We start from the raw sequence: 13,641 nt of genomic DNA, 5'->3' as shown, positions 1-13,641 counted from the left end.
TGCTCGAAAATTGAAAACAGATTTTCACTCCTCTTTTTTAATGTCAACAAGTGCCGTTAGAGCCAGTTTATGGGAGGCCACCAAAAGCTTTTAACAGCATGTGTGCAATCTAGGGCAAATGAAAGGGCCTGGCATAAAAGGCAGAGACTTGACTTGTGTTCCCCATCTATGTGTCTAAAGGCAATTAGTGGCGTTGGAGCTAGGATGCATTGCTCAATGCCACATAGCTGAGGCTGGGGCCTCTTCTGAGAGGGAGAAATGTCCCTTTAGGATATGGAGTTACTTGCAAACACTGCAGAATTGTGCCTTGTGTTATTTTCTAAAGCCAGTTTCTTTCATTAAAACCAGATCCTTCAGAATGACAAAAACCCACACCAGCCCTGTCGTACTGGGAGTTCTGCAGTGCCAAAGGCAAGAGCTTTTAATTCATGATTCCCACTTGATTTCTTGTTTTTGAGACAAAAGAGTGGAGATGGCCTCTGTTAGACAGCAATCCTACAGTGTGTCAACCTCCTGTGTGCTGCAGAGCCTGGGGGCGCTCCCATGCAAAGACCAGTACAGGCCTCTCATTCGAGAAATAATTTGCTGGCACCTCGAATGATATTTTTTAGCTAGTTTAAATACCAGTGGAATAGCAGCTACAGTATCGTGTTCCCTCTCAACAGATGGGATTGACTGAAACACTTTTGGATTTGATTGCCTCAAATGGTGGAGACGGCACGGTGCAGTTCTCTCTCTACGAGGCTGTCTATCTGCTTTAGGTCTGCCGAGAACTCCAGATCTCCAGTGTTTTTTGAACCTGACAGAGCATCACCCAAGCATCTGTTAACGTCCCACTTCGCCATTGTTTGGTGAAGTGGTTTTGGTGAAATGCCTACTACTGGTGTGTGCTGGGTGCCACCGTTGTTTAATTGAACAGCTCAGAGGCCTTCGGGTAATGCAGACTGTCATGATGTGCAGTGTGAGCTATTGCCTAAACCAAGCACACTCAAAATGGTTAATTGATGGACTCGAATCCACGTTTTCCCCCTCTGCTCTGCAAAAATCCATCACCACATGTGCATTAATCTTCAAAGACAAAGTGCTCTTTCCTGACCCCAGGGATTGGGTTGGTGGCCCGTTGGTGGCCTGCTAGACTGATACCAATTTGAAGCCTAGCAGAGTCTCACTTGGCTGCTGCCTGCCTCAGTGCAGCTGGGCATACATGGCATTGTGCCACCGAGAGGGACAATGACAGAGGGAAGGATACAGGAAGGAGAAAGTATAGGTCCATTCCCATTCTTGCCAAATTATGAAACCATTCCTGTTGAATCCTTTTACAAGAATTTTTATTAAGACCAAATGGTAATATACAGTATATACGCTATATATATCCTAAATATAGGGAGCTAAATGTCATTGCCCTATGACATTTTTTTATTGAGCATTTTGTCCATTTCTCACTTGGACGGACCCAGTGGTTATCATCACCGTCAGAAGTCGATATTCTCTATACTTGGTTTCTATTGGTTGCCGATGCCATCCAAGCATGACAGCCCAGATTAACGGTGCCTATTTCACCTCAGCGGTAATAGTCTGTCCACCAGTGGGATCAAAGGTCAGCTGGGAGCCCTACAATGTTCAGCCTCTGAAAAGAGAAGGTTTGTTGGTGGTAAGGTAGCCATCCCTGTTGACTGGAGATTTCATGAGAAGCTCTCCCCCCCCCCTCTCTCTCTCTCTCTCTCTCTCTCTCCCCCTCTCTCATCCTCCTTTCCCTCTTCTTCTTCTTCTTCTTCTTCTTCTTCTTCTTCTTCTTCTTCTTCTTCTTCTTCTTCTTCTTCTTCTTCTTCTTCTTCTTCTAATTCTTCTTCTTCTTCTTCTAATTCTTCTTCTTCTTCTTCTAATTCTTCTTCTTCTTCTAATTCTTCTTCTTCTTCTTCAGTGGAGAAACCAAGGCACATAGATCAGGAAGTGAGGGCTGTGGGTTAAAGGGTGGAAGGCCAGCTCATTATTGGCTCTCAGTGTGGCTGTGTGAGGACTCGTGGCTCTACAGACACACAGCCTAATTACCTGACCAGGGGATAGATGGTGCTATTCAGCTTCAACCAGAGTCATCTGAGATCCAAGGCTGCAGAGAGCAGCCAGGCCGAGGGGCTTAAGTCCTGAGTCTCCATCCTACGGGGAATACTCTTTGACAGGCCTCTTGATGTGCTTAGGGGGTGTGTGTGTGTGTGTGTGTGTGTGTGTGTGTGTGTGTGTGTGTGTGTGTGTGTGTGTGTGTGTGTGTGTGTGTGTGTGTGTGTGTGTGTGTGTGTGTGTGTGTGTGTGTGTGTGTGTGTGTGTGTGTGTGTGTGTGTGTGTGTGTGTGTGTGTGTGTGTGTGCGTGCGTGCGTGTGTTTGTATTTTGGGCCGAGCTGCTTATCCGCTTCAAACCCACACCCCCTCATCCCCCACCTAACTTCCGCTGAACAGCGTTCACTGCACGTTCCTGAAACCTGCTGCTACTTAATGTTAAATCTGACACCGTGTTGGCTCAGTCGGTGACAGCATTTTGATGAGGTATTCAGATAGGCTTCCCATGCGGGCATGTGAAGTGTTTGAGATGTTTCGTGCCAAATTGAAATGGGCACACACGTCCCTGGTATGTGCCTATAGGTTCCTAACCTGCCATGGACACCCACTTGGTGTCGTTAGGTTATCCGCTCTGGTGACAGCGTGAAAAGAATACGGCTCATTTCACTTTGCACCCACGTTCTCCATCATGTACTCCGCCAGTCATAACCTCTGACACTACAGCCAATCACAGCTACCGATAATCCACTTAATCATCACTGTGGAATTCCATGACAGGAGAGAGCTAGTGCTAAAATAAGCGTGTGGATTACATCTAAAATAACAGCTACAGTAAGTCTTCACAGAATGTGAAATATTATCCATTCATTCAGTGTTTTTTCCGAGTAATTGGATGCTGAGTCAGATTGGAGTCAGAGACACTTGGGTATTTAAGTAAAACATGTATTGCATTCAATCATGAGAAAAGTACATTAGCCACACAGGTCATGTAGTTCAATCTCAAAAGAGGGTCCAGACCATATTTATACACATACTGTAGACATGGGTAACCTTGTCATAGTCACATGCTGTACTTAAATCAATAAATGCCACACAGCACCAGGTCAACATAAAGTGGTGTCTTGAGTCTACTCTATAATATTCAGGTTGTCAGAACATCCCATAAGATCAAGGGTGAATGACACCCTCAGGTCAATATTTGTCACAAGACAGCCCTAATCTCATGCCAGTCAACCTAATGCACATGATTGGAAGTCAGTAAGGCACTTAATGTACATACACATAATTGGAAATGATTCCACACCATTCTTAATAAAGAAATACATCACATGGATGCAACTGGGACGCATCATCAGTGTTGTAGCCTGGGGTCATAGGGTGTTTCGGGTCTCGCAACATACAACATACACCCTCGCCCAGGTGACCCAGCCAGGGTTGATCAAGCCCCGACTTACGTCCCAGTAGCACCCACGGTCAGTCCTATAGGGAAAGACAGGGCCACTCAGTCCGCTTCTCCGGAAGTACTCTGCCGGGATTCGGGGAGGCTCTGGCACGTGGAGGGACTAGGCACTGTGGGTTGTCTCCTGGCCGGGCTCCTCCTTCGTCTCACCAGGTCCAGGACCTGAGCGCTGCGCCAGATCAGATGCACCGCCCCGATCCAAACATTTCCTTCTGGCGTGATGGTTCCTTGGGCCGATACCACTAGATTGGGCCGTCTAATGGTATTAGCTCCGCTTGCGGTACGCTGGAATGGAATGGCCCTCCTAAAGGCCTCACCGCGGGTTTTTTGGGCTTCTTCCTCACGGAAGACACAGCATGGGGCGCTAACCCATACTGCTCCCGGGATGCCGTCTACATTCCGGCTGTCAACAGTCTCTCCTGTGGTCACCAAACTATTCCTGGTTGTCACGTAGTCTATAAATTCCTATGAGCCACTATAAATAGAATAACTAATAAAGAAATACATCACATGGATGCAACTGGGACGCATCATCAGTGTTGTAGCCTGGGGTCATAGGGTGTTTCGGGTCTCGCAACATACAACATACACCCTCGCCCAGGTGACCCAGCCAGGGTTGATCAAGCCCCGACTTACGTCCCAGTAGCACCCACGGTCAGTCCTATAGGGAAAGACAGGGCCACTCAGTCCGCTTCTCCGGAAGTACTCTGCCGGGATTCGGGGAGGCTCTGGCACGTGGAGGGACTAGGCACTGTGGGTTGTCTCCTGGCCGGGCTCCTCCTTCGTCTCACCAGGTCCAGGACCTGAGCGCTGCGCCAGATCAGATGCACCGCCCCGATCCAAACATTTCCTTCTGGCGTGATGGTTCCTTGGGCCGATACCACTAGATTGGGCCGTCTAATGGTATTAGCTCCGCTTGCGGTACGCTGGAATGGAATGGCCCTCCTAAAGGCCTCACCGCGGGTTTTTTGGGCTTCTTCCTCACGGAAGACACAGCATGGGGCGCTAACCCATACTGCTCCCGGGATGCCGTCTACATTCCGGCTGTCAACAGTCTCTCCTGTGGTCACCAAACTATTCCTGGTTGTCACGTAGTCTATAAATTCCTATGAGCCACTATAAATAGAATAACTAATAAAGAAATACATCACATGGATGCAACTGGGACGCATCATCAGTGTTGTAGCCTGGGGTCATAGGGTGTTTCGGGTCTCGCAACATACAACATACACCCTCGCCCAGGTGACCCAGCCAGGGTTGATCAAGCCCCGACTTACGTCCCAGTAGCACCCACGGTCAGTCCTATAGGGAAAGACAGGGCCACTCAGTCCGCTTCTCCGGAAGTACTCTGCCGGGATTCGGGGAGGCTCTGGCACGTGGAGGGACTAGGCACTGTGGGTTGTCTCCTTTAACAAATTGTCAGCAACAATTTGTTGTAAGTATGATGATGATTTGGAATACGGCAACACTTCACTCTGTATGTAGAGCTTGCAGTAACAGTGCCCTGTTGAGCTACGTATAGCCAAGGCCACTCTCGTGTGAATGTCAGAATGTATGTGTGTATATGTACATGTCCTTACGTTTTGATGTATAGCATTCACATGTCAGCCGTGGTGTTTAAATAGTTCAGCTGTCAGCCGCCACTGACAAATGGCAAATACTGGAGGGCCCCCCACACTTTATAAAAAGATTGTAAATTATGTTATTTTAGTTGCCAAACATGAATCTAAGGCAAACACTGAGGTAGCAAATATGCAGAGGGCCTGAACAGTGTTGACGGAACACATCCCGTCAAACACTGTGTTGTACTCAACCTGAGGCTGCTGCTGGTTACACAATGTTCATGTGTCACTGACAGTGTTATAAATGTTAAGGATAACTTTTTCTTTTATATTTCTTGAAGTGAAAGAACCTGCACATCCAGTTCTGTGGCAGCATCTATTGATCATTGCCCTATTGGATAGACCGTTGACAGAGATGAGGATTAAGCCCTTATTGTTATTGTTACTGCAGTTCAAATATACAACAGTTTAAAGGGTGGGTTCTCAGATTTTCTTTGTGAATCCTATATTTCTATTGTAAGGGGGGGGGGGACTTGTGAAAATGTTACATAACATTTCCAAAAGTATTGCTCTCTTGGTACTTGAAAAACGACACCGTCTTACATGAAACGTGTGTTACCTGTTACGTGTGTTATCACTGGTGGAAAGCCTGAGGACAAGGTTTTGAGACACACAATCCTTTGGGAAGTGTTGTGTCAGATTTTTACAAGTTCCCACGTTTCACAAATTCAGGTTCAAGATTGGCGAAGTAGCCTTTTAACGTTTGCCTGCTGGATTTTCTAGTTGGATCTCTCAGTGCTCCCTCTGCTGGACTGTAGAGAGATTAGTGTGAGCTCCCTTCACTGTCACCAGGGCACCAGCTGAGGCCCCATGCCCCATCTTACAGGAACACAGCCTGGGATTTGCCTCATATCCCCTTAGTTATTAGACCCACTGGGGCAGCATAAAAGCAGTTCATCCAGTTCACCCAATCTTCACCTAACCCAGTTCACTCAATCGTCAATCTTCTTCTGTCTATTCTGTGTTTGTGGTTTATTCTGCTACAGCTGAAACAGCTCGCAAACACAGAGAAACAAGTCTTAACACACTGTTCTTGATTGATTACAGTAGATTCCCCTCTGCAGAAGGCTCTTAGCTACACCTAGCATGAATCAAGCTGTGGGCTAACATTTCTCATACAGGATAAGTAAAATGCCAAATTAGCTGCTGATATATATATCAACACAGTCAGCGAGTGATTTAATGACTAATTAGATGTGGGTTATCACTTAATTACTGTTCAGCCAAAGCATCCTCCAGTGTGTTGCCAGAATCAATGAGCAGTGCACACAGTCCTTGCTGTTCCTGTGGGGAGCTTGCTACCGATGTGGATACTTGCTGACTCCTTTTTAACTGGGGCTGGCTTCTGCAGCTGCCTGCCCATCTGTAGCAGAAGAGAGAGGGAGAGAGAGAGAGAGAGAATGAGAATAAATAAAGTAAATGGACTGGAATGGCAGCATGGAGGACGAGCAAGGGTGTAAGTCATAGCTGTGGTCTTATCTCTGCATCTGTGTGTCAACAGGTCCAGGGTTTGATGGGGGAGACAGAAAGGGACGTCACAGCCTCTGAAGGCTCTCTCACCACCACCACCACCACTGCCACCAGTACAACAAACACCTATCTGACACCCTGCCGACAGAGGACCTCCAGCCAACTGGGACAGTGTGTGGCCCCAACTACCACTATTTCCACCTCCTCTTCCTCCTCAGCCTCCTCCTCATCAACACAGAGTGCTTCGGCAGCGGCCTCTTTCTTCATCAGGTAAGCCCCTCCCGTATCCCTTTTCCGGTTCACAACGTCTGAGAGGGAAAGCGTTATTTGATTGAGCTGTCATATTGTTCAAATGTCTGATTCTGTGGTTTAATCTAAGGTTTGTTGTGAGTATGTGTGTATACTTGCTGCTACGGCACATGTGCACCCACATGTCCGTGTGTGCTGTTGGCGCCGTTTGTATGCCGTGCTGAAGAGCAGATGTGCATGGGTGGACTCGTCTTCACGTGGCTGCTGAAGGTCATGGTTCATGGTCATAACCGTCATGAGGGACAGAGATATTATCCTTGACATGGTTGAATTATGGCGTGCCTTTAAGATACGCACCATCATGGGACTTAATGAACCTTCAGCTATAGGCGCCAGTGGCCATGAATGGGTAATGGAATTACATAATCCGATGTGAAGAGGGCGTGCCTCACCGACAGTCCTAGGTGAAAGCCATGTATTGTTCCATGTTTTTTCAATGTTAAAGTATTAATATTTTCCAGTTTTGATTGTTTTTGATCAGATCAGCCATGCATTGAGCCAGTGAAACATTACTGCAGCTGCAGTGGATCCACGGCAGATATTTTGTAGGCTACTGTATGTCTTGCACACCATTCAGCCAGCACATTCAGTAGCTTTCTCAGCTCCAATTTGCCCTGGTATTTCTGATTCTGTGGAGAATACCTTGTCCTTGCCGGGCGGCCAGATTGCTGGTGTAATGTGCGAGAATGTCATTGATGGATTCCCTGGCAGGTTGGTCAGTGCATACATTCCTGCCTACTGTCTGTACTCCCAGAGGAGCGCTGTGCCGTAATGAGTGTCAGCCAAAGGGAGGCTGGCTAAGAATGATGCATAGGACCACTGAAGCCTCACACCCTGGGAGAGAGAGGAGTCCAGGGAAGGGATGTTTGTGCAGTGTGACAGGAAATCTACAGGGAATAACTAAGCAGCTCGGATTTCTACAGATATACCCAAATAGAGTATGTCTCATCAAACTTTTAACCGGGTCGTGGTGTAGCCGTTGATCTGTGGGGCCTCTCCCTTGGAGAGGGATCATTCCAGATCTTCCTCTAAATATGTCACTTCCTGTGTATGTCACTTCCTCTGGGAAGAGCCGCAGGTCAGGCCTGAACAACGGCGAGGTGTGACCCAATAGCAAACAGGGTTAATTTCAGACACTGATTTATTAGTTCTGATGTTTTCTTTGGACCCAAACTCAAAAAGAGTTGGATAGAGAGCAGTCCCTGGTGTGCCGGTGAGGGCTCAACACAACGGTGAAAGGGAGGGAGGTGGACTTGTTTTTTTCCCCCGTTTCACGTCCTGGTGGGATAGAAGGGCAGGAGGTGGAAGTTGTGACGGGTTCCACCTTTTCGTTTCATCCCAAAGATCATTCCCTGCCAAGAATGTGGTGTTTTGCTTGGCCAGGAGAAGCACAGCGTTGACGGGGGCCCGGCTTTAAACAGCATTGCATTCCACAGATATAGGGTGGTAGAGATGCACTGCACTGCTTGATTGGAAGCACACCCACTTCCTGACCCGGTGCAGCTGTTGCCTCTGAAAGAAATATCACCATCATAATCATCAGCGTCATCGTCTCATTTCTGTCTACAAGTACCACTGCTGATTGAGGGTTATACTCTGGGACTGTGGTGTTGCTCGCCGAAAATAACTCAAGGTTCAAGGTTCAAGGCTCAACTTTATTTGTCAACAATACCAAATACAAAGTAAAAGGCACGTGAAATTCATTGTGTGCTAAAAACCAATACAGCAGCTGCAGTCTCAAGAGTAAAGATGTTTAAAAACTATGCTGCTTAAAAAAAATAAAACAATCTTTTTAAACAGATCTAAATTACCTAAAAGTGCAAACTTGCAGGGAGGGAAGCTCACCTCCGACTATGCACTGGGCTGTCCACCCCACTCTCTGTAGTGCTTTCTGTTGAAGAACACTGCAGCTTCCATACCATACGACGATTCCAGCCGCCAGGATGCTCTCGATGGTGCAGTTGTAGAAAGAACTCGGGATACGGGGGCTGACCCTGAACTTTTTTAGCCACCGTAAGCAGTACAGACGTTGTTGTGCCTTTTTCACCACATGCGTGGTGTGAGTGTCCCACTTAAAGTCGTCATCAATGTGTGTGCTAAGGAATTGCACACACTACTGCAACTCCATCTATGTAGATTGGCACGTGCTCCCACCTCGGCCTCCTGAAGTCCACAATTAGCTCCTTGGTCCTTCCAGCTTTGAGAGCGAGGTTGTTCTCCCGGCACCATATCAGAATCACAATCAGAATCGGCTTTACTGTCACATCACAGGTTTACAGAGGTAAAAAAGTTGGCGCAATCCGTTTTTGTTATTTACATTGAAGAAAAGAAAGGGAAGAAGAAGAAGGGGGGGCAAGGGGGATGAGAGATCAATCAAAGAAAACAAACAAATTATCTACATATTTACACATAGTACCTGAGGTAAGATAAAGGTGCGTGAGCATAGCATCAGATGTATACTGTACGACGTGATATTACCATTACATAGCGCCAGTCTATAGACCAATTATTTGTTTACTAACATTGAGCCTGGACGCACAGGTGATTGTTTCACGCAATCAATTCCCAACCTGTTTCGGGGTGCACTGGTTTCAGCACACCCCAACCCCCTCTTGTGTGTGTTGGCTAGTGAGACGCGTCCTAACGAGACCTGATATAATGGGTTTCGTTGCGCGCATACTGGCTGCACGCAGCCAGTATGACGTCGTCTGTTAAGGGGTCTATTGACCTCATCTCTATAGGCCGTCTCACTGGCGTCGGTGATCAGCCCCATGAGTGTAGTGTCATCGACGTACTTAATGATGACATTGCAGCCGTGCGTGGTCATACAGAGAATTAGTATACATTGCACGGATTTGTGCACGTCATTCCGTGCATAGTCGCCTAGAAACCCCCAAATTCCGTGCATATGTACGGGGAGTCCCACGGTGGGCGTAACCAGTCGCAACCCGGAAAAACCAGGAAGTAGAGCAGTCCCCACAACAAAATTTACGATTCTGTGCCTATCGGTACGTAACTCAAACGGCGCTGAGTAGGCTCAAGGGAATGTCGCTTTAGCTCGCTCGGTGGTCCTTCACACGGCGACAATTCCCTTGAGACTGCACGCCTCCGAAATGGTTTAGTCACAATGGGGGAGATGCGAGGCGGCTATGCACGGAATTTGTGGTTTTCCAGTAGTCTATGCACGGATTTTGAGAAACGTTGAAAAACGTTCAATGAGAACGTTTCCTCTGGCGATCGGGTTGAGTCATGTGTGTACAGGGAGTACAGGAGGGGACTAAACACACAGCCCTGGGGTGCACCGTCATTGCTACAATGAGTTGTTAGCTTGAAAATCAACAAGTGACACCATTGTGCGATGGAGCAGCAATCAATGCCTGATTTAGACTTCTGAAAGCTCACAACGCGTCACGATCTGCTTGTAGATCTGCTATTTTCACTGTTTATTGTACAATGGGCATAGTTAACCTACCCTATTGTTGGTTGACTAATGTTTACGGTGCTTCCTCTGACCTTGCACTTTGTAATTCACTCTGAAAAAGAGCATCTTCTAAATGCCTAAAATGTAATTGTAATGGCTGGGCATAATCAACAGGGTAAAGTATGAATCAAGCCTAAAGCCTTGACAAGAAGAACACATTTCCAGCTCTTCTCACTGTGCTGTTGGTATTTGATTTAATGAAGGAAGAGAGAGCAGTCAAATTGCTGCACTTTTGCGTTTTAGGACTGATTGAAACTCATTAGTGATTAGTGTTCCTTTTCATTCTCTGAAGATACAATTAGTGAGATGTGTGTGTAAATCCTGAGAGCCTCGCGCATAGATGCAGAGCGACCAAATGGTGCTTTCTTCTTCCCCTGCTGGAGTGCAGGAAGTCCCTAAGACGCTTGTCTAACATTCGCTAACACTGTTCCACTCAGAGAAGAAATTCTAATTAGAATACAATTAGTTATGTGCTGAGTGGAAAGAAAAAGAAGATAATGAACAAAAATGATTTCAGTGGGTTTTTTTCCCATTAGAAAAATAAGTCATCCATTCAACTGGTTTAAAGAACATTTTATTTGTGATTAATTTAAGATGTCCACTCAGTTGAAAAATCATTTCTTTACAAATGAGGATTTGATAACCAAAATACCCCTGTCACTACTTCTCTCCTATTTGTCAGCTATTGGGAGAACAACCAGCACCCATTATCTTACTGGTTTACTCTGTTCCCTGTGAGGGGGAAATGATTTAAATGAGCCCTTTTTATATCTCTGGTCACTGTACTGTATCCATGGATCCACAAACCATATCTCTCTTCGTCTGAGTGAATAGATGTCCATTCTAGGCAGTATTAGAACATGCATTTAAATCTAACAGTGGAGTTTCAGCTTTAAAAAAACCCATTCATCCTGGAGGCTTTGTTTTTGGTCTTAGCTCATCATGCAAATTCTTCTGAAACAAAGCTGACTCTGGGTCAATAATGAGCTAGACAGACCGTAATGTCGCACGTGACAGGAAGGGTTAAGGGTCAGAGTAGAGTGTGTGTGTGTGTGTGTGTGTGTGTGTGTGTGTGTGTGTGTATGCGTGTGTATGCGTGCGTGCGTGCGTGCGTGCGTGCGTGCGTGCGTGCGTGCGTGCGTGCGTGCGTGCGTGCGTGCGTGCGTGCGTGCGTGCGTGCGTGCGTGCGTGCGTGCGTGCGTGCGTGTCAGAGTAATAAATACAGGGGTGTATGTTCAACTGGCTAGCACATTGAACACTGATTGCCTTGTGACAGAGCATATGATTAGTGTATTGACACACGCTATATAATGAAACACGCAGCGCCCAAAGCAGGGATCCCACTGTGTGGCTCAACACCACCTCGCAGTTCCCTCTCCTCCATCGATGTTGTCAATTAACACCTGCTGATTAGAATATAAAGGTGCATTCATACCAGTAGTCTTTTTACCCAGTCCAGGGCCAGGCACATGGGACCTCCTCAACCTGCCTCCACCTTCCCTCCTGGATGCTCAGTTTGCTGATCTTTATGTCAGGCCCGGCGCCAGGATGAAATGACTGAGGATGCAGTTGAAAATTGTGAGGGTGCACACCAATATGCGGTTAATGGGTGGTTAATGGACGTTTTGGGGCGTTTTTTGTTACTTTATTTCTCTTTTAGGGTTAGGGTTTTTTCTTTTTTTTTGCAAAATAAACTGAGGTGGCACAATTTGAAACTGAGGGTGCCAGGCCCCCTCAGGCACCCCCGTGGCGCCGGGCCTGCTTTATGTACTGTAGATCGATCTGTCTGTCTGTCTGTCTGTCTGTCTGTCTGTCTGTCTGTCAGCAGAGTAGACCTGCCTGAAGATCAGAAGCCTATAATATATCCCTTAGCCAAGGGGGTATTCCCCTTTGGATGAGTGAGAGATGTCTCGTATGGTGTTCCGTGCCGGAGACTGCAATTCAAGTTCAGGTGGTTACATTTGCGTAACAGAATGAGGGATTGCTGTTCGCTTTGCATCATACACAAAGACAGGCAGATATATCATTATCTCTGTTTAGACTATTTAGATAAATGCTATTTGCAGCATGTTATGTTTACTTGTTGAGAGAGGCTAAGTACTCTATGTTATTTAGATAGAAGTCAGGTTTTATGTCTACTTGCTAGTTACTTTGTAGCACATACTTATCTTGTTAGCACTCTCCTCAACCACTTAACCGCTTTCAAACTCATGTCGTTATTGTGGGCATTTCATTTTAGGAAAATATTTTCAAACACTATTTGAAAATAATGCAAAAGAAACTTGCGACATGTTGTGACGTGAGCTTGTATTGTGCTATTTTCGCTATTTTTCATATGGAGGAATTATATGGGGTTAAAATGGATAACTTGGCCCGGACCGTGACATAGCGGTCCGGGCACCTAGGCTCTAAAGTAACCTGACAGTGCATCGCGGGTTCGAGTCCAGTTCCCGACGATATTTACTGCATGTCTCTCCCCATCTCTCTCTCCCTGTTTCCTGTCCATCTCCACTTTCCACTATAAATAAAGGAAGAAAAGGCCCAAAAAATATCTTTACCCTGCTGTTGGTTGACTAATACTTACGGTGCTTCCTCCAACAATTATTTTCCTTTCGGCTGTTCCCTTCAGGGGTCGCCACAGCGAATCATCTGCCTCCATCTCACCCTATCCTCTGCCTCCTCTTCTCTCACACCAACCAACTTCATGTCCTCTTCCTCTATTCCATATATCTCCTCTTGGTATTAACCCATTAAAACCGGGAAAGCATCTGTGTCATTTTACATTTTTGCGTTGGCTATAAAGAAATAGCAGATATATAGTGAAAGTGTGCAAACTACTGATTTAGAAGGCATTTGTAGAATCAACCTCAGGTATTAGGCTTAAAATAGCAAGAACAAAAATCACAATATCTAAACAATCAACAGGGGAAAACAAAACACAAAGGGAGGGGGGAGGAGTAGAAGAGGTAGTGCACAGTAGGGGTGGCACGCGGTTTAGCTTGGTAGGACTAGGACGACAGGCAGGGGCAGGGCTGACAGCTGTTTGTTGGAATACTGCCCTGGAGGAGAGTCGGAGGAAGTGGCTTTATGGCCACGCAGCCCTGCAGCTGCTGGCCAGGTGAGTCTTGCTGCAGTAATGACTGTGATTGTGGGGAAAATAGTTCTCCTGTAATTGTGGCTGCTGGGCCATTCATTTAGCTTGTGGTCTCCTGCACACTCAGCGCCCCACTTTTGTGCCACTCCACGCC

At 46.6% G+C, this 13,641-nt stretch overlaps 1 protein-coding gene across 1 annotated transcript in view; it reads left to right on the top strand.

The window, feature by feature from the left end:
* The window catches only part of kif26ab (kinesin family member 26Ab), an 82,821-nt gene that overhangs the window by 35,010 nt on the left and 34,170 nt on the right, over window positions 1-13,641 (top strand). The window contains exon 4 of the mRNA XM_084045652.1: window positions 6,635-6,873. Within this exon, the coding sequence (XP_083901778.1) occupies window positions 6,635-6,873 (239 nt within the window). The remainder of the gene's footprint in view (window positions 1-6,634; window positions 6,874-13,641) is intronic.

The sequence above is a fragment of the Gymnoscopelus microlampas genome (assembly GCF_963454915.1).
Source record: "Gymnoscopelus microlampas genome assembly, chromosome: 20".
Taxonomy (NCBI): Eukaryota; Metazoa; Chordata; class Actinopteri; order Myctophiformes; family Myctophidae; genus Gymnoscopelus; species Gymnoscopelus microlampas.
Note: the sequence above shows the minus strand (reverse complement) of the source record. Positions and strands in the feature narration are given on the sequence as shown.